At 37.5% G+C, this 23,179-nt stretch overlaps 1 protein-coding gene across 1 annotated transcript in view; it reads right to left on the bottom strand.

Annotated features, from left to right (window-relative positions):
- The window catches only part of SMCHD1 (structural maintenance of chromosomes flexible hinge domain containing 1), an 838,152-nt gene that overhangs the window by 135,162 nt on the left and 679,811 nt on the right, over positions 1–23,179 (bottom strand). The window contains exon 34 of the mRNA XM_063923554.1: positions 18,940–19,001. Within this exon, the coding sequence (XP_063779624.1) occupies positions 18,940–19,001 (62 nt within the window). The remainder of the gene's footprint in view (positions 1–18,939; positions 19,002–23,179) is intronic.

A 23,179-nucleotide genomic window follows, 5' to 3' on the forward strand; every position in this document is an offset into this window, starting at 1 on the left:
CGGGACGCCATCATGTCCACCTGTGGCCTTTCCCACACGAGATTTTCCGCCCATCTGAGAATCCTTGTGGCTTCTGCCATCGCCGTCCTGCTTCTCGTGCCGCCCTGTCGGTTTACATGGGCGACCGCCGTGATGTTGTCTGACTGGATCAGTACCGGCTGGTTTTGAAGCAGGGGTTTTGCCTGACTTAGGGCATTGTAAATGGCCCTTAGTTCCAGAATATTTATGTGCAGGGAAGTCTCCTGACTTGACCATAGTCCTTGGAAGTTTCTTCCCTGTGTGACTGCCCCCCAGCCTCGAAGGCTGGCATCCGTGGTCACCAGGACCCAGTCCTGTATGCCGAATCTGCGGCCCTCCTGAAGATGAGCACTCTGCAGCCACCACAGCAGAGACACCCTTGTCCTTGGAGACAGGGTTATCAGATGATGCATCTGAAGATGCGATCCGGACCATTTGTCCAACAGGTCCCACTGAAAAGTTCTTGCATGGAACCTGCCGAATGGAATCGCTTCGTAGGAAGCTACCATTTTTCCCAGGATCCGCGTGCAGTGATGCACCGACACCTGTTTTGGTTTTAGGAGGCCTCTGACTAGAGATGACAGCTCCTTGGCCTTCTCCTCCGGGAGAAACACTTTTCTCTGTTCTGTGTCCAGAACCATCCCCAGGAACAGTAGACGTGTCGTAGGGACAAGCTGTGACTTTGGAATGTTTAGAATCCAGCCGTGCTGTTGTAGCACTTCCCGAGATAGTGCTACCCCGACCAACAACTGCTCTCTGGACCTCGCCTTTATCAGGAGATCGTCCAAGTACGGGATAATTAAAACTCCCTTCTTTCGAAGGAGTATCATCATTTTGGCCACTACCTTGGTAAAGACCCTCGGAGCCGTGGATAGACCGAACGGCAACGTCTGGAATTGGTAATGACAATCCTGTACCACAAATCTGAGGTACTCCTGGTGAGGATGGTAAATGGGGACATGCAGGTAAGCATCCTTGATGTCCAGTGATACCATGTAATCTCCCTCGTCCAGGCTTGCAATAACCGCCCTGAGCGATTCCATCTTGAACTTAAAATGGGTCTCACCGAACAGTCCGGTTTCGGTACCACAAACATTGTGGAATAGTAACCCCTTCCTTGTTGAAGTAGGGGCACCTTTACTATCACTTGTTGTGAATACAGCTTGTGAATTGCCTGTAACACTGCCTCCCTGCCTGAGGGAGTGGTTGGCAAGGCAGATTTGAGGAAACGGCGGGGGGGAGACGTCTCGAATTCCAGCTTGTACCCCTGAGATACTACTTGAAGGATCCAGGGATCCACCCGTGAGCGAGCCCACTGATTGCTGAAAAATTTGAGACGGGCCCCCACCGCACCTGGCTCCGCCCGAGGAGCCCCAGCGTCATGCTGTGGACTTAGAGGAAGCGGGGGAGGACTTTTGCTCCTGGGAACTGGCTGTATGCTGCAGCTTCTTTCCCCTACCTCTGCCTCTGGGCAGAAAGGACGCGCCTTTAACCCGCTTGCCCCTATTGGGCCGAAAGGACTGTACCTGATAATACGGTGCTTTCTTTGGTTGTGAGGGAACATGGGGTAAAAATGTAGACTTCCCAGCTGTTGCTGTGGATACGAGGTCCGAGAGACCATCCCCGAACAACTCCTCACCCTTATAAGGCAGAACTTCCATCTGTCGTTTGGAATCTGCATCTCCTGTCCACTGCCGAGTCCATAACCCTCTCCTGGCAGAAATGGACATTGCACTAATTTTGGATGCCAGCCGGCAAATATCCCTCTGTGCATTCCTCATGTATAAAAGTGCGTCTTTTATATGTTCTACGTTTAGCAATATAGTGTCCCTGTCTAGGGTATCTATATTTTCTGACAGGTAATCGGACCATGCAGCAGCAGCAATGCACATCCAGGCTGAAGCAATAGCCGGTCTCAGTATAACACCTGTGTGTGTATATATAGATTTCAGGATAGCCTCCTGCTTTCTATCAGCAGATTCCTTCAGGGCGGCCGTATCCGGAGACGGTAGTGCCACCTTCTTTGACAAGCGTGTGAGCGCCTTATCCACCCTAGGGGATGTTTCCCAGCGTGCCCTATCCTCTGGCGGGAAAGGGTACGCCATTAGTAACCTCTTAGAAATTACCAGGGGAAGCCCACACTTCTTCACACACTTCATTTAACTCTTCAGATGGAGGAAAAGCTACTGGTAGTTTTTTCTCTCCAAACATAATACCCTTTTTTGTGGTACCGGGGGTAACATCAGAAATGTGCAACACATTTTTCATTGCCTCAATCATGTAACGTGTGGCCCTACTGGAAGTTACATTAGTCTCATCGTCGTCGACACTGGAGTCAGTATCCGTGTCGACATCTGTGTCTGTCATCTGAGGTAGAGGGCGTTTTAGAGCCCCTGATGACTTTTGAGACGCCTGGGCAGGCACAGGCTGAGAAGCCGGCTGTCCCACATTAGGTATGTCGTCAAACCTTTTATGCAAGGAGTCGACACTGTCACGTAATTCCTTCCACAGCACCATCCACTCAGTTTGTCGGTTTATACCTTCCACCTATCCATCCACTCTGGTGTCGGCCCCGCAGGGGGTGACATCACGTTTACAGGCATTTGCTCCGCCTCCACATAAGCCTCCTCATCAAACATGTCGACACAGCCGTACCGACACACCGCAAACACACAGGGAATGCTCTGACAGAGGACAGGACCCCACAAAGCCCTTTGGGGAGACAGAGAGAGAGTATGCCAGCACACACCAGAGCGCTATATAACACAGGGATCCCACTATAAATGAGTGTTTTCCCTTATAGCTGCTTTTTTATATATAATATATATATATCTAAACTGCGCCTAAATTTAGTACCCCCCCTCTCTTTTTTACCCTCCTGTAGTGTTCAGACTGCAGGGGAGAGCCAGGGAGCTTCCTTCCAGCGGAGCTGTGAGGGAAAAATGGCGCCAGTGTGCTGAGGGAGATGGCCCCGCACCTTTTTCGGCTGACTTTCTCCCGCTTTTTCTGGAAAACAGGGGTAATTTTACATCTATATAGCCTCTAGGACTATATATGATGTAGATTTGCCAGCCAAGGTGTCATATATTGCCCTCAGGGCGCCCCCCCCCCCCAGCGCCCTGCACCCATCAGTGACCGGTGAGTGTGAGGTGTACATGAGGAGCAATGGCGCACAGCTGCAGTGCTGTGCGCTACCTTGGTGAAGACCGAAGTCTTCTGCCGCCGATTTTCCGGACCTCTTCGTGCTTCTGGCTCTGTAAGGGGGACGGCGGCGCGGCTCCGGGAACGAACACCAAGGTCGGGTCCTGCGGTCGATCCCTCTGGAGCTAATGGTGTCCAGTAGCCTAAGAAGCCCAAACTACCACCTGTTAGGTAGGTTCGCTTCTTCTCCCCTTAGTCCCTCGCTGCAGTGAGTCTGTTGCCAGCAGATCTCACTGTAAAATAAAAAACCTAAATATACTTTCTTTCTAGGAGCTCAGGAGAGCCCCTAGTGTGCATCCAGCTCAGCCGGGCACAAGATTCTAACTGAAGTCTGGAGGAGGGTCATAGTGGGAGGAGCCAGTGCACACCAGTTAGACCTAAAGCTTTCTTTATAGTTGTGCCCAGTCTCCTGCGGAGCCGCTATTCCCCATGGTCCTTACGGAGTCCCAGCATCTACTTAGGACGTCAGAGAAAAATACGGGGGACCCCTACTCTTTTTGTCCCCCGTATTTTTTGCACCAGCACCAGGCGCAGAGCCCGGTGCTGGTTTTAAAAATACGGGGGATCCCCTGTCAATTTCCCCCCCGCATTTTTAGAACCAGGACCAGCTCGAAGAGCCCGAGGCTGGTTATGCTTTGGAGGGGGGACCCCACGCCATTTTTTTCCGGGTTTTTCCCGTTTTTTTTAAATCGCAGCAAAATCCGGCAAATCGGCCGTTTTTTGCCCGCGGGACTGTCGAATCCGTTTTTCATTGAATATGGTGAATTCCGGAAGCCACCTGAATTGTGTCGAATTAAAAAACGGCGATAATTTGCCGCTAATTGCATATACCCCTAAGGCTCAGTTTGGGTCTTAGGGCCTGTTGGCCTCACAGATGGCTAATTAGTGATTTCTGCATGAGTGTTATAAGGCTGTCAGAATAATCACTAGCTCTCTCACACTGCCTGGGGAAAAGGAAACTACGGAGTCTCTGGGGTAAATTTACTAAAGCTTCTGAAAATGAAAAGTGGTGATGTTGCCCATAGCAACCACTCAGATTCTGTATCATTTTCTTGGATGCAATATAGAAATGATAGGAAGAATCTGATTGCTTTGGGCAACATAACCACTTTTTATTTTTTAGAAGCTTTAGTAAATTTACCCCTCTGTGAGAGAATACAAAGGGGGTTTTTGTTGTTAAAGGTGTGCGCTGTTAAAAACAAAGATTTGCAGCAGAAAAACACAAAGGAATGTTAATTCAAAACTCCAAAAAATATTAAAAATGATAGAATACAATTATGTGTTTCAATCTGCGCTTCCCAGCTTAATCATCATAGTGATGGCTGGATTTTTTTTAATGTGAGTACACACAACATGAACCACATCAAAAAATATAAAAGGAATACTGAGCTTGTTTCAATTTCAGTTTAAGCAATCCGACGTCTCTTTCAAGAGGCTCATAGATATGAATAGGAGCACCTGGCGTTCTGCGGATAATGGATCTGAAACAATAATAAGTGCCTCCCTCACAAATGCTTATTTTAGCAGTAGAGGGATAAGCACAAAAATAACAATAATAGTGCAGTAGTCTATACAAGATAAGTTAATTTAATACAAGTTGCACTTTCAAAACAAATAATTAATAATTAAAATCGCATCAACACATCCCCATTGGCAAACACAGGAACACTGCATATATCTCACGGAGTCCCACAAGATGTTCAATGTGATATCAGCAGCTACAGCTCCGGAAATTGCAGTCACTCCTCCAAAGCGATAGTATAGCGCCAGCGAATGTCCACACAAACAGGAAGTCCCAAAGACCACACTTAACGCGTTTCGGATCTCACTGGATCCTTCGTCAGACAATTACCACACTTCTGACGAAGGATCTGGTGAGATCCTAAACGTGCTAGGTATGGTCAAAATAAGCATTTGTGAGGGAGGCACGTATTATTGTTTCAGATCCATTATCCGCAGAATGTCAGGTGCTCCTATTCTTATCTATTAGCCTCTTGAAAGAGGTGTCGGATTGCTTAAACAGAAATTGAAACAAGCTCAGTATTCCTTTTATATTTTTTTATGTGGTTCATGTTGTGTGTACTCACATAAAAAATCTCCAGCCATCACTATGGTGTATTTTCTACATGTTTAAACAGGGAAGCGCAGATTGAAACACAAAATTTTATTCTATCATCCCTCTGTGAGAGAAACTTGCTACTGGATAAAAGGGAGTTAATCTTTGTGATATGTTACTTATAGTTTTGTAGTGTTTGGAGCGAATTATGTTTAGTTAGTGCCCGACGGCAAGGTGTTTATTTTGATGTTTTATTTAATTTTCTGCTTAACAAAACTGGTTAAGGCCAACTGCACCAGAAACCTTGGACTTGTGTAAACTCCTGGCTGCTGTGCTTTACCAAATTGCCCCAGGAGACGGGGGCAATGTGTGCCTGGGTGCCTTTTGTGTAGATGGGTTTATCCAAGGCAAAGCACTCCACGACTTTTTAAAGTAACTAGTATTGAAAGATAACATGTACATAGTTGCCAATGTTTCAAGGCCCACATGACCCCGTTTTTAAGCAAATAAAGCAAATAATGGACAATGGTTTTGTCCATTATTTGCTTTGTAAGCATAGCATGTACACCTTGAAAACAGGGCAATGTGGGCCTTGAAACGGGATCCGTCCAATTTGCCGGCTGTCGGGATCCCGGCGGTCAGGATACAGACACTGGAATGCCGCCAGTCGGCCATGCCGCCAGCAAGAATTCCATCAAAACAGGACTATTTCCACTCCTGGGTGTCCACGACACCCATAGAGAGGGCATAGATCCTGTGGTGAGCACAGCGAGCCCGCAAGGGGAATCTTTGTGCACGTCCCACTGCCAGCATGCTGGCGGGCGGGATGCCGCTGTCGGGATATGGACAGCCGTCACCTCACCCGCTGGTAACTCGTCTGTATTCCCTTGAAACGACGATAATCATATACATGTGATCTTTCAATACAAGTTACTTTAAAAAGTCTTGGAGTACCGCTGCTTCTTTGCCTTGGAAATATATATATATATATATATATATATATATATATATATATATATGGGTTCACTATGGATCCCGTCAGTCGGCATACTGAAGACCACCCATATATATATATATATATATACACACACACAGTATATATATATATATATATATATATATATATACATACATACACACACACACACACACACACACACACACGTACACAGTATATATAAAAAAATAATTTCACAAATCAATGTGCAAATTATGAAACAGAAGAACACTGTATATAGTAGATAAAGACAACCTTTCTGTCAAACTTGACAGGTGGTGACACCCCTTGCTCCTAGGCTCCACCCCCTTTTAATATTAAATGATAGTGTTTTATATCGCTTAATATTAAATTTTATATAAATTTATAGTGTTCGATATTAAACCGTATTAAAAGTTAATGGCTTTGAAAAGAATGTCACATATGACACACACTTTAAAATACATCTTTTTTTTTTTTTTTTTTTTTTTGTAACACAAAATGTTCTTACATTCCAGCAGCTGAAACTTCATGAGTCACACATGTTACAGTTTTAAAAAGGATAATCACTAATGACCGTGGCCATTTTCTTAGAAGCACGGGATCATCACACATGGCACTAATTTAAAAGGTCATTTTAAAATGTCACAAAGGTCATTTTAAATGTCACAGAAACCCTCAGAAGTACGATGTGCAATTTGACCATGTCCATTTCTTAGACGCTCGGGTTCATCACAGGTCATTTTAAAATGTCACAGAACTCTCAGAAGTACGATGTACAATTTGACCATGACCATTTTCGATTGTTATCTCTGTAGAGGAACATTAGCACCATATAAACACACTCATTACTGTGGGTAGAACATTTCCCTTCTCCAAAGCATAAGACATGTAATAATCATCGTGATGGCTTCCATATTGCTTATTGTTCTTCTAGGCTGTGCTGAGGTTACCATAGTCTACTTCTGCATTAAACATTATTTTTTGCAAACATATGTAGAAACAGTGTATTTGGTTTTAAATTGAAAAATATTTAAAAAGCTTAACTGTATATTACAACCTATGTTGCATACCTGACATATGTTACTGTGTGTTAAATAGCACTAAAAAGTTTATCTTTATTGTGGCCGATCGCTGAACTTTGATTGCAAGCAGACATGACCAGACTTGTCAGTATTACAGCGTGACATGTCCATTTATTTTTATTTTTTTTCAAACATATGTAGAAACAGTGTATTTGGTTTTAAATTGAAAAATATTTAAAAAGCTTAACTGTATATTACAACCTATGTTGCATACATGACATATGTTACTGTGTGTTAAATAGCACTAAAAAGTTTTATTACAACCTATGTTGCATACCTGACATATGTTACTGTGTGTTAAATAGCACTAAAAAGTTTAAACATTATTTTTTGCAAACATATGTAGAAACAGTGTATTTGGTTTTAAATTGAAAAATATTTAAAAAGCTTAACTGTATATTACAACCTATGTTGCATACCTGACATATGTTACTGTGTGTTAAATAGCACTAAAAAGTTTAAACATTATTTTTTGCAAACATATGTAGAAACAGTGTATTTGGTTTTAAATTGAAAAATATTTAAAAAGCTTAACTGTATATTACAACCTATGTTGCATACATGACATATGTTACTGTGTGTTAAATAGCACTAAAAAGTTTATCTTTATTGTGGCCGATCGCTGAACTTTGATTGCAAGCAGACATGACCAGACTTGTCAGTATTAAAGTGTGACATGTCCAGACCTGTATATTAGCGATAAAAGATTTACACCAAATACTGTGTATTAAACCGTTTATATCGATGCACACAAACCACATATATGTTGCATACATGACATATGTTACTGCGTGTTAAATAGCACTAAAAAGTTTATCTTTATTGTGGCCGATCGCTGAACTTTGATTGCAAGCAGACATGACCAGACTTGTCAGTATTACAGCGTGACATGTCCAGACCTGTATATTAGCGATAAAAGATTTACACCAAATACTGTGTATTAAATTAAACATTATTTTTTGCAAACATATGTAGAAACAGTGTATTTGGTTTTAAATTGAAAAATATTTAAAAAGCTTAACTGTATATTACAACCTATGTTGCATACATGACATATGTTACTGTGTGTTAAATACATAGTTGCCTACCCTCCCTCATTTTGCAGGAGACTCCCTGAAATAGCAGCAATCTCCCTCACTCCCTGAAAAGTCCATCAATCTCCCTCATTCTTGGGGGAAAAATAAATCAGATACATACATTCAAATGGGATCCTTAGTGCCATTTCCCTGCATTGGTTATAAGGCACAATGGATCCCTATGGCCACTTACAGTATATTGAACCTCTTGTAAGACACAATACACAAACAAATCCTGCAAAATATCAGTGTCTTTTCTTCAACAAATAGATCTTACTAACTTTGGGGCTCATTTACATTTGGATGTAAGTCATTTTCATGACACGCCTCCCCGATGTAGTAGTACTCGCCCGCGCTGATAGGTGTTACTTTCACAATCTCCCTGAAATGCTTTTTCAAAAGTAGGCAAGTATGGTTAAATAGCACTAAAAAGTTTATCTTTATTGTGGCCGATCGCTGAACTTTGATTGCAAGCAGACATGACCAGACTTGTCAGTATTAAAGCGTGACATGTCCAGACCTGTATATTAGCGATAAAAGATTTACACCAAATACTGTGTATTAAACCGTTTATATCGATGCATACAAACCACATATATGTTGCATACATGACATATGTTACTGTGTGTTAAATAGCACTAAAAAGTTTATCTTTATTGTGGCCGATCGCTGAACTTTGATTGCAAGCAGACATGACCAGACTTGTCAGTATTAAAGCGTGACATGTCCAGATCTGTATATTAGCGATAAAAGATTTACACCAAATACTGTGTATTAAACCGTTTATATCGATGCATACAAACCACATATATGTTGCATACATGACATATGTTACTAAAAAGTTTATCTTTATTGTGGCCGATCGCTGAACTTTGATTGCAAGCAGACATGACCAGACTTGTCAGTATTACAGCGTGACATGTCCAGACCTGTATATTAGCGATAAAAGATTTACACCAAATACTGTGTATTAAACCGTTTATATCGATGCATACAGACCACATATTACAGTGTATTACAGAGTATATAGCACTGTATACAGACCACATATTACAGTGTATTACGTGTATAACGCTGCAAGCATACCACATATTACTGTGTATTAAACCGTTTATATCGCAGCATACAAGCCGTATGTTACAGTGTATTAAACAGTGTGTGTATTGCTGCATACATGCCATTTATTACTGTGTATTACAGAGTGTATAGCACTGTATACAGACCACATATTACAGTGTATTATAAGTGTATAACGCGGCAAGCATACCATATATTACTGTGTATTACAGAGTGTATAGCACTGTATACAGACCACATATTACTGGGTATTACGTGTATAACGCTGCAAGCATACCACATATTACAGTGTATTACAGAGTGTATAGCACTGTATACAGACCACATATTACTGGGTATTACAACGTGTATAACGCTGCAAGCATACCACATATTACTGGGTATTAAACCGTTTATATAGCTGAGCACCATATATTACTGTATAAGTTACTGTGTGTTAAATAGCACTAAAAAGTTTAAACATTATTTTTTGCAAACATATGTAGAAACAGTGTATTTGGTTTTAAATTGAAAAATATTTAAAAAGCTTAACTGTATATTACAACCTATGTTGCATACATGACATATGTTACTGTGTGTTAAATAGCACTAAAAAGTTTATCTTTATTGTGGCCGATCGCTGAACTTTGATTGCAAGCAGACATGACCAGACTTGTCAGTATTACAGCGTGACATGTCCAGACCTGTATATTAGCGATAAAAGATTTACACCAAATACTGTGTATTAAATTAAACATTATTTTTTGCAAACATATGTAGAAACAGTGTATTTGGTTTTAAGTTGAAAAATATTTAAAAAGCTTAACTGTATATTACAACCTATGTTGCATACATGACATATGTTACTGTGTGTTAAATAGCACTAAAAAGTTTTATTACAACCTATGTTGCATACCTGACATATGTTACTGTGTGTTACATAGCACTAAAAAGTTTAATCATTATTTTTTTGCAAACATATGTAGAAACAGTGTATTTGGTTTTAAATTGAAAAATATTTAAAAAGCTTAACTGTATATTACAACCTATGTTGCATACCTGACATATGTTACTGTGTGTTAAATAGCACTAAAAAGTTTAAACATTATTTTTTGCAAACATATGTAGAAACAGTGTATTTGGTTTTAAATTGAAAAATATTTAAAAAGCTTAACTGTATATTACAACCTATGTTGCATACCTGACATATGTTACTGTGTGTTAAATAGCACTAAAAAGTTTAAACATTATTTTTTGCAAACATATGTAGAAACAGTGTATTTGGTTTTAAATTGAAAAATATTTAAAAAGCTTAACTGTATATTACAACCTATGTTGCATACATGACATATGTTACTGTGTGTTAAATAGCACTAAAAATATATTTTGCTAATGTAATACCCTTATGGGTGTATGAATTTTAAACAAATAATACTATGTGATCATGTGCAATCTGACTATCTGCACCAGTATTATGTGTTCCAGAATCATAATATATATAATAAATGTATATCGTTTAAATAAGACACAGATGCATTAAATTGAATAGTAACAATACTCTTATGTTATGTTGGTAATAATGTAACGGGCTATTTTAACATAACAGATCCTATTTAGGAAAATGATTACATGATATGCCTAGTGACCCAAGTTATTAAAACTTTTTACTGTAAATATAATGTTTGTGCATGCATACGCCATGAGATATGTACTTCTATTAAGCACAAACAAGCATATTGGCATTCTACTCTGACATTTAGGGTAAAAGATTAGAATGGATCAAGGTAGCATAGCGTAAGGACAGACATAGGTTCAGCGGCCTCTTTGACAATCCATGTTATGGATATGAAGTAAAACCACCATTAATAAGCATTAAAAAGGATACCATCCTAAAATTTTGGTATAATTTTTAAACAAATAATACTATGTGATCATGTGCAATCTGACTATCTGCGCCAGTATTATGTGTTCCAGAATCATAATATATATGATAAATATATAGCGTTTAAATAAGATACCGCATTCTCACACTGACATACATATGAAAACCGATAATAAGCAGTTCCGGCTACTGTAATCCTTCACATGATGATTTTGGTATATACACATATACTACAGGTCACTACAAAGATATGAATCATGATATATAAGATCACTAAACAAAACAAGAGATCTGTAATGATTTCTGACTAACTAGTTAACTCAGTATACAGTAATCATATAGGTCCCTGTGTCATATAGATATGCGCTTGGCATAAATATTTCCACACGTTCCTAAATCTAAGATGTTTCATGCATGTTGTAACACTAAATATTGCAAATAGAATATCAACATGACAGATGATACAACTGAATTTATCATGATGAATCTTATATAGTCCTATATTTTGCTAATGTAATACCCTTATGGGGGTATGAATTTTAAACAAATAATACTATGTGATCATGTGCAATCTGACTATCTGCACCAGTATTGTGTTCCAGAATCATAATATATATAATAAATGTATATCGTTTAAATAAGACACAGATGCATTAAATTGAATAGTAAGAATACTATTATGTTATGTTGGTAATAATGTAACGGGCTATTTTAACATAACAGATCCTATTTAGGAAAATGATGACATGATATGCCTAGTGACCCAAGTTATTAAAACTTTTTACTGTAAATATAATGTTTGTGCATGCATACGCCATGAGATATGTACTTCCATTAGAGTTTATATTTACAGTAAAAAGTTTTAATAACTTGGGTCACTAGGCATATCATGTCATCATTTTCCTAAATAGGATCTGTTATGTTAAAATAGCCCGTTACATTATTACCAACATAACATAATAGTATTGTTACTATTCAATTTAATGCATCTGTGTCTTATTTAAACGATATACATTTATTATATATATTATGATTCTGGAACACATAATACTGGTGCAGATAGTCAGATTGCACATGATCACATAGTATTATTTGTTTAAAATTCATACCCCCATAAGGGTATTACATTAGCAAAATATAGGACTATATAAGATTCATCATGATAAATTCAGTTGTATCATCTGTCATGTTGATATTCTATTTGCAATATTTAGTGTTACAACATGCATGAAACATCTTAGATTTAGGAACGTGTGGAAATATTTATGCCAAGCGCATATCTATATGACACAGGGACCTATATGATTACTGTATACTGAGTTAACTAGTTAGTCAGAAATCATTACAGATCTCTTGTTTTGTTTAGTGATCTTATATATCATGATTCATATCTTTGTAGTGACCTGTAGTATATGTGTATATACCAAAATCATCATGTAAAGGATTACAGTAGCCGGAACTGCTTATTATCGGTTTTCATATGTATGTCAGTGTGAGAATGCGGTATCTTATTTAAACGCTATATATTTATCATATATATTATGATTCTGGAACACATAATACTGGCGCAGATAGTCAGATTGCACATGATCACATAGTATTATTTGTTTAAAAATTATACCAAAATTTTAGGATGGTATCCTTTTTAATGCTTATTAATGGTGGTTTTACTTCATATCCATAACATGGATTGTCAAAGAGGCCGCTGAACCTATGTCTGTCCTTACGCTATGCTACCTTGATCCATTCTAATCTTTTACCCTAAATGTCAGAGTAGAATGCCAATATGCTTGTTTGTGCTTAATAGAAGTACATATCTCATGGCGTATGCATGCACAAACATTATATTTACAGTAAAAAGTTTTAATAACTTGGGTCACTAGGCATATCATGTAATCATTTTCCTAAATAGGATCTGTTATGTTAAAATAGCCCGTTACATTATTACCAACATAACATAAGAGTATTGTTACTATTCAATTTAATGCATCTGTGTCTTATTTAAACGATATACATTTATTATATATATTATGATTCTGGAACACATAATACTGGTGCAGATAGTCAGATTGCACATGATCACACAGTATTATTTATTTAAAATTCATACACCCATAAGGGTATTACATTAGCAAAATATATTTTTAGTGCTATTTAACACACAGTAACATATGTCATGTATGCAACATAGGTTGTAATATACAGTTAAGCTTTTTAAATATTTTTCAATTTAAAACCAAATACACTGTTTCTACATATGTTTGCAAAAAATAATGTTTAAACTTTTTAGTGCTATTTAACACACAGTAACATATGTCAGGTATGCAACATAGGTTGTAATATACAGTTAAGCTTTTTAAATATTTTTCAATTTAAAACCAAATACACTGTTTCTACATATGTTTGCAAAAAATAATGTTTAAACTTTTTAGTGCTATTTAACACACAGTAACATATGTCAGGTATGCAACATAGGTTGTAATATACAGTTAAGCTTTTTAAATATTTTTCAATTTAAAACCAAATACACTGTTTCTACATATGTTTGCAAAAAAATAATGATTAAACTTTTTAGTGCTATGTAACACACAGTAACATATGTCAGGTATGCAACATAGGTTGTAATAAAACTTTTTAGTGCTATTTAACACACAGTAACATATGTCATGTATGCAACATAGGTTGTAATATACAGTTAAGCTTTTTAAATATTTTTCAACTTAAAACCAAATACACTGTTTCTACATATGTTTGCAAAAAATAATGTTTAATTTAATACACAGTATTTGGTGTAAATCTTTTATCGCTAATATACAGGTCTGGACATGTCACGCTGTAATACTGACAAGTCTGGTCATGTCTGCTTGCAATCAAAGTTCAGCGATCGGCCACAATAAAGATAAACTTTTTAGTGCTATTTAACACACAGTAACATATGTCATGTATGCAACATAGGTTGTAATATACAGTTAAGCTTTTTAAATATTTTTCAATTTAAAACCAAATACACTGTTTCTACATATGTTTGCAAAAAATAATGTTTAAACTTTTTAGTGCTATTTAACACACAGTAACATATGTCAGGTATGCAACATAGGTTGTAATATACAGTTAAGCTTTTTAAATATTTTTCAATTTAAAACCAAATACACTGTTTCTACATATGTTTGCAAAAAATAATGTTTAAACTTTTTAGTGCTATTTAACACACAGTAACATATGTCAGGTATGCAACATAGGTTGTAATATACAGTTAAGCTTTTTAAATATTTTTCAATTTAAAACCAAATACACTGTTTCTACATATGTTTGCAAAAAAATAATGATTAAACTTTTTAGTGCTATGTAACACACAGTAACATATGTCAGGTATGCAACATAGGTTGTAATAAAACTTTTTAGTGCTATTTAACACACAGTAACATATGTCATGTATGCAACATAGGTTGTAATATACAGTTAAGCTTTTTAAATATTTTTCAACTTAAAACCAAATACACTGTTTCTACATATGTTTGCAAAAAATAATGTTTCATTTAATACACAGTATTTGGTGTAAATCTTTTATCGCTAATATACAGGTCTGGACATGTCACGCTGTAATACTGACAAGTCTGGTCATGTCTGCTTGCAATCAAAGTTCAGCGATCGGCCACAATAAAGATAAACTTTTTAGTGCTATTTAACACACAGTAACATATGTCATGTATGCAACATAGGTTGTAATATACAGTTAAGCTTTTTAAATATTTTTCAATTTAAAACCAAATACACTGTTTCTACATATGTTTGCAAAAAATAATGTTTAAACTTTTTAGTGCTATTTAACACACAGTAACTTATACAGTAATATATGGTGCTCAGCTATATAAACGGTTTAATACCCAGTAATATGTGGTATGCTTGCAGCGTTATACACGTTGTAATACCCAGTAATATGTGGTCTGTATACAGTGCTATACACTCTGTAATACACTGTAATATGTGGTATGCTTGCAGCGTTATACACGTAATACCCAGTAATATGTGGTCTGTATACAGTGCTATACACTCTGTAATACACAGTAATATATGGTATGCTTGCCGCGTTATACACTTATAATACACTGTAATATGTGGTCTGTATACAGTGCTATACACTCTGTAATACACAGTAATAAATGGCATGTATGCAGCAATACACACACTGTTTAATACACTGTAACATACGGCTTGTATGCTGCGATATAAACGGTTTAATACACAGTAATATGTGGTATGCTTGCAGCGTTATACACGTTGTAATACACTGTAATATGTGGTCTGTATACAGTGCTATATACTCTGTAATACACTGTAATATGTGGTCTGTATGCATCGATATAAACGGTTTAATACACAGTATTTGGTGTAAATCTTTTATCGCTAATATACAGGTCTGGACATGTCACGCTGTAATACTGACAAGTCTGGTCATGTCTGCTTGCAATCAAAGTTCAGCGATCGGCCACAATAAAGATAAACTTTTTAGTAACATATGTCATGTATGCAACATATATGTGGTTTGTATGCATCGATATAAACGGTTTAATACACAGTATTTGGTGTAAATCTTTTATCGCTAATATACAGATCTGGACATGTCACGCTTTAATACTGACAAGTCTGGTCATGTCTGCTTGCAATCAAAGTTCAGCGATCGGCCACAATAAAGATAAACTTTTTAGTGCTATTTAACACACAGTAACATATGTCATGTATGCAACATATATGTGGTTTGTATGCATCGATATAAACGGTTTAATACACAGTATTTGGTGTAAATCTTTTATCGCTAATATACAGGTCTGGACATGTCACGCTTTAATACTGACAAGTCTGGTCATGTCTGCTTGCAATCAAAGTTCAGCGATCGGCCACAATAAAGATAAACTTTTTAGTGCTATTTAACCATACTTGCCTACTTTTGAAAAAGCATTTCAGGGAGATTGTGAAAGTAACACCTATCAGCGCGGGCGAGTACTACTACATCGGGGAGGCGTGTCATGAAAATGACTTACATCCAAATGTAAATGAGCCCCAAAGTTAGTAAGATCTATTTGTTGAAGAAAAGACACTGATATTTTGCAGGATTTGTTTGTGTATTGTGTCTTACAAGAGGTTCAATATACTGTAAGTGGCCATAGGGATCCATTGTGCCTTATAACCAATGCAGGGAAATGGCACTAAGGATCCCATTTGAATGTATGTATCTGATTTATTTTTCCCCCAAGAATGAGGGAGATTGATGGACTTTTCAGGGAGTGAGGGAGATTGCTGCTATTTCAGGGAGTCTCCTGCAAAATGAGGGAGGGTAGGCAACTATGTATTTAACACACAGTAACATATGTCATGTATGCAACATAGGTTGTAATATACAGTTAAGCTTTTTAAATATTTTTCAATTTAAAACCAAATACACTGTTTCTACATATGTTTGCAAAAAATAATGTTTAATTTAATACACAGTATTTGGTGTAAATCTTTTATCGCTAATATACAGGTCTGGACATGTCACGCTGTAATACTGACAAGTCTGGTCATGTCTGCTTGCAATCAAAGTTCAGCGATCGGCCACAATAAAGATAAACTTTTTAGTGCTATTTAACACGCAGTAACATATGTCATGTATGCAACATATATGTGGTTTGTGTGCATCGATATAAACGGTTTAATACACAGTATTTGGTGTAAATCTTTTATCGCTAATATACAGGTCTGGACATGTCACACTTTAATACTGACAAGTCTGGTCATGTCTGCTTGCAATCAAAGTTCAGCGATCGGCCACAATAAAGATAAACTTTTTAGTGCTATTTAACACACAGTAACATATGTCATGTATGCAACATAGGTTGTAATATACAGTTAAGCTTTTTAAATATTTTTCAATTTAAAACCAAATACACTGTTTCTACATATGTTTGCAAAAAATAATGTTTAAACTTTTTAGTGCTATTTAACACACAGTAACATATGTCAGGTATGCAACATAGGTTGTAATATACAGTTAAGCTTTTTAAATATTTTTCAATTTAAAACCAAATACACTGTTTCTACATATGTTTGCAAAAAATAATGTTTAAACTTTTTAGTGCTATTTAACACACAGTAACATATGTCAGGTATGCAACATAGGTTGTAATAAAACTTTTTAGTGCTATTTAACACACAGTAACATATGTCATGTATGCAACATAGGTTGTAATATACAGTTAAGCTTTTTAAATATTTTTCAATTTAAAACCAAATACACTGTTTCTACATATGTTTGAAAAAAAATAAAAATAAATGGACATGTCACGCTGTAATACTGACAAGTCTGGTCATGTCTGCTTGCAATCAAAGTTCAGCGATCGGCCACAATAAAGATAAACTTTTTAGTGCTATTTAACACACAGTAACATATGTCAGGTATGCAACATAGGTTGTAATATACAGTTAAGCTTTTTAAATATTTTTCAATTTAAAACCAAATACACTGTTTCTACATATGTTTGCAAAAAATAATGTTTAATGCAGAAGTAGACTATGGTAACCTCAGCACAGCCTAGAAGAACAATAAGCAATATGGAAGCCATCACGATGATTATTACATGTCTTATGCTTTGGAGAAGGGAAATGTTCTACCCACAGTAATGAGTGTGTTTATATGGTGCTAATGTTCCTCTACAGAGATAACAATCGAAAATGGTCATGGTCAAATTGTACATCGTACTTCTGAGAGTTCTGTGACATTTTAAAATGACCTGTGATGAACCCGAGCGTCTAAGAAATGGACATGGTCAAATTGCACATCGTACTTCTGAGGGTTTCTGTGACATTTAAAATGACCTTTGTGACATTTTAAAATGACCTTTTAAATTAGTGCCATGTGTGATGATCCCGTGCTTCTAAGAAAATGGCCACGGTCATTAGTGATTATCCTTTTTAAAACTGTAACATGTGTGACTCATGAAGTTTCAGCTGCTGGAATGTAAGAACATTTTGTGTTACAAAAAAAAAAAAAAAAAAAAAGATGTATTTTAAAGTGTGTGTCATGTGTGACATTCTTTTCAAAGCCATTAACTTTTAATACGGTTTAATATCGAACACTATAAATTTATATAAAATTTAATATTAAGCGATATAAAACACTATCATTTAATATTAAAAGGGGGTGGAGCCTAGGAGCAAGGGGTGTCACCACCTGTCAAGTTTGACAGAAAGGTTGTCTTTATCTACTGTATATCAGTATTATTATGTACAGGTTGAGTATCCTATATCCGAAATGCTTGGGACCAGAAGTATTTTGGATTAAACATTTTTCTATACTTTGGTATATCTACATACCATAATGAGATATCTTTGGAACGGACCAAAGTCTAAACACAAAATGCATTTCATGTTTCACACCTTATACACATAGCCTGGAGGTAAGACTCAACTTGTATGGTAATTTCCAGTTCCAAATATTTCTAGACATACTTCTTTAAAACCTTGGACTATCCAGGGAAATTAGTGATATTAGCAACATTATGTAATGCCGATTTCTGTAATTTTAGATTTTTATGTACGAGTATTGAACATACCTGAAATAAAAGCAATCATCTCTTTCTCCCTCTCTTGGTTTATTGCAGTTGAACACAGCTGCCTGTATGCAAATGAAATATTTTTATTTTAGCATGATTTATGTTTGACAATTATGCGATAACACCTATCCCTGTGTATCAATGCCTGATTCTCTATAGATTGTAAGATTGCGAGCAGGGTCTTCCTCTGATTGGCATACATTTTCACACTTTGATAAAACACATATTGAATATGTGTTTTATCAAAGTGTGAAAATTTATGCCAGAGGTGGATTATGTATTTTGATTTAACCTTTATTAATTTATAATAAGGACTGTGCAGCTGTTTATCTCATTTATGAGACCGTTATGAATATATTATCACCACAGATAATTATTACTATATGAATATATTCTATATGTGCAAATATTTGTTTTTTCTTTTAGCACACTAAATGATTGTTTTTGTGCTATTTATTACTTTTGAAGATAAGAAAAATAAAAGTTACGTTTTAACACTATAATTATTACATACTGACAACACAGTCTAAAAAGAGTGCTCCAAAAAGGGATTTTCTTTCTTTGTGATCAAAAGTTTCTCTTTCCTTTGATTTCATGTTTTCTTAAGGATTATTCTGATCCCAGAAAGTAACAATTGTCCCTCATTTGGTAGCTCAATACTTACTCCTCCAGTGCGAAGAAATCAGGCTGATCGGGGCCGGAGCGGACGTCACACACCCGCCCTGAAAACGCTTGGGAATACCTGCGTTTTTCCAGACACTCACAGAAAACGGCCAGTTACCACCCACAAATGTCCTCTTCCTGTCAATCACCTTGCGAACGCCTGTGCATTCAAAAATTTCCCACCATCCTGTCGCTGTTTGGCGATGCGGTGCATGTGCAGTAGTTCGATAATCGCCCACTGCGTGAAAAAAACACAGCAGCAAACGGGTCTGAATCAAGCCCTTAGTCACAAAGCATGACTTTTTTTTACAGCAGTCTCTCATGGAGAACATTTTCATAATCAGGAGAGGTCTCCACAGGGTAGTAGTTCTTCAATGCATGACATTGCTAGGTTGAACGTTATCCTACTTCTTCAAAGCAGTTCAAACATAATTTTCAATCCAAGATTCTACAGAGGAATCATTTAGTAAGGTAGAAGAAATCAAATTCACACTTAGGTTCAGATATTCCAACTGCCTGTTAACATGTTAGTTTCTGGTGGTTGAGTCAAAAAAATATTTTCATGGGGTCTCTCCTGTCCATCAACTACTGGACAGTTGTATACAGGGATTGGGTAGCAGTAACTCTCCAGCTACAGGGTCTGTGGTTAATCTCAGAGGCAAAGCTTCCAATAAAATATTCTAGAAGTTTGCACTATCTTAACCCTTTAAGACCCCTTGTCCATTTAAATGGACATTATTAAAAAATGTATTGTGTAGACTGTACTGTGGTGATGGTTGGCATTCAAATCCCACTGTCTATTTAAATGTACAAAGATACTGTGTAAATTGTCCGGCAGATGCTAGAGTAACAAAATATTGAATTAGAACGATTCACGATGTTTTGGTGTATCAGCTATAATGCTTTTTGTACTAAAAATTAAAATTAACAAACCATATTTTTGGGGGGTTACTTAGAGCTTCATTCCTCTACTTTACCAGTGACATCTCTTAGATTCACATGCAATGGGTCTTAAAGGAATAAAGGCTTTTCTGCAGGCTCAGTTGTTTCTATGAGGCAAACTTCTCTATATCAATAAGACAATGCAGACAGTGGTAGTCGACATCAATTATCAGGATGGGACCCACAGCCCCTTAGTAATGAAATAACCAAAAACGTCCAGAGGCCAGAGAAGTTTATTTGTTGGTGGTCTAAATTTCAGAAAAAGATGGAGGTATTCCTACAGTTGGTGGACCACTGAGGGTTAGGAACAGCTGGACGTGGGCCTCATTACTTCCATATTAAATCACAAACATCCCTTTTACTGGGTAAGAACTTGAGATCCAGAGGCGACACCATGTCAATTCCTCAACGTTATCCCATACTGCATATCTTTCTTCCACTACCATTTCCTCCAGGGTACTCAAAAAGATCAAGATGGATAAAGTACCAGTCATTCTGTTGGCATCAAACTGGCCTCAATGATCCTGGTACAAGTACCAGTCATTCTGTTGGCATCAAACTGGCCTCAATGATCCTGGTACAAGGACATTCTCAATCTAGCAATGGAACCTCATTGGTCTCTTGGTCTCTTCCCACTTGGCCAAACCTATTAAGCTACAGACCATTTTATATGTCTTAGCTTGCTGGGATTTAATAAAATAGCTGTTCAGGCCACGATCCTCTGTGCAAAATGCTTTTCAGAATCTGTCACTCAATAATTAAGGATATAAGTCTTTTAGGAATCACAGGATTGGGAAAGCATGTGTGCCCTGGTGCGTGAGGCAACAATTCCATGAACTGGGTCAGATCTCTCTACAGTAAAATTTTTACCTAAGTTGCCCCCCCCCCCCCCAGTGTGTACTCCGAAAGAGTTTAATGCAGCCAGTAACCTTGTCAGCGATCGGCGTAGGAGGTTACTTCCACATACTGTGGAGAAGATGATGTTCATCAAAATTAATTATAAATTCCTCCAGGAAAACCTTTACCAGTAATTGCCTTCAGAAAGTACACAGGGACCTGTGATGGTGGATTCCAGAGAGGACGAATTTATACTCTGTGAGGATGTAAACACTGAAAGGGGTGAGGAATCACAGGATGAGGATGAGGAAGACCTCTTGCCTCTGTAGAGCTAGTTTGTGCAAGGAGAGATTAATTGCTTCTTTTTTGGTGGGGGCAGAAACAAACAAATCATTTCAGCCACAGTTGTGTGGCAGACCCTGTCGCTGAAATGGTTTGTTAAAGTGTGCATGTCCTGTTTATACAACATAAGAATGGGTGGGAGGGTCCAAGGACAATTCCATCTTGCACCTCTTTTTTTTCTTTGCATTATGTGCTCTTTGGGGCCTAGTTTTTAAAAGTGCCATCCTGTCAGCCACTGCAGTGCCACTCCTAGATGGGTCACCGGTTTGTGCCACTTAGCTTAGTCATCCAGCTACCTTGGTGCAAACTTTTGGCCTAAAAACAATATTGTGAGGTGTTTAGAATAGACTGGAAATTAGTGGAAATGAATGTTATAGAGATCAATAATACTGTAGGAACAAGAACACCCCCAAATTCTGTGATTTTAGCTGTTTTTTTTTAAATCCAGATCCAAAACCCGAAAGGGTGGTTTTGGAAAAACCAATCCAGATCAAAACACTAACGGAAATCCAGATCCAAAATCAAAACCAGAAAAGTGTAAGGTGCACATCTCTAGTGAGAAGCTGTTTTTTAAAATAAGCCTTACATATTTATGTTGTTAGATCTACATCATTACGACTTACAGTCTTCTCATCCTGTACTATGCTAAGAGCCTTAAAATGGTCTGTGGCCAGGAGAATAACAGCTACAATTCATCAGGTTCATGTTTCAGAGAGCGTCCACATTCCTGGTTTTCTGATGGTCCATTCTACCCGTTCGGTGGGGGCCTACTGAGTGGTGTGGCATGAGGCTTCAGTGGAACAGCTGTGCTGAGCTACTACCTGGTCTTCTGTTTACAACTTTACGATAACTACAGGCTTAATGTTTGTGTTTCAATATTTTGCCTTGGAAAATCCCAAAGATAGCAATGTCTCCCAACAAGAATGAAAGAGAAAAGAGGATTTTGGTACTTACCGATAAATCCTTTTCTCTGAATCCACTCGAGGACAATGGAACACTTCAGGCAGCTGGGTGTGAAGTATGCAGACCGGAGGTGGCACAATCTAAAAAAAACAAACTATGCACAGCTGGCTCTTCCACCTTCACGCCCCATAATCCCTCAGTTTGAAAAATTTGACAGAGAGAAAAGTGAACATAAAAACAAAGCCCTATGGAGAGGAACCAACTGTAGCAATAAGTCAAACAGCAACCAAGAACCTTTAACAGAATAATTCAAACTGTTTGAACTAAATCTAACAACTGCAGGTTGACACCACCGAGGTGGGCGTCCAGTGTCCCCGGAGTGGATTCAGAGAAATGGATTTATTGGTAAATACCAAAATACTCTTTTCTCTTTCATCCACTAGGGGACACTGAAACACTTCAGACATCTGGGGATGTCCAAGAGATACTCCCATGGGTGGGAGTGCTGCCTGAAGCCTGCAGAACCAAACATCCAAACCTGGTGTCTCTGGAT

The sequence above is a fragment of the Pseudophryne corroboree genome, chromosome 5 (assembly GCF_028390025.1).
Source record: "Pseudophryne corroboree isolate aPseCor3 chromosome 5, aPseCor3.hap2, whole genome shotgun sequence".
In the NCBI taxonomy this organism is placed as follows: Eukaryota; Metazoa; Chordata; class Amphibia; order Anura; family Myobatrachidae; genus Pseudophryne; species Pseudophryne corroboree.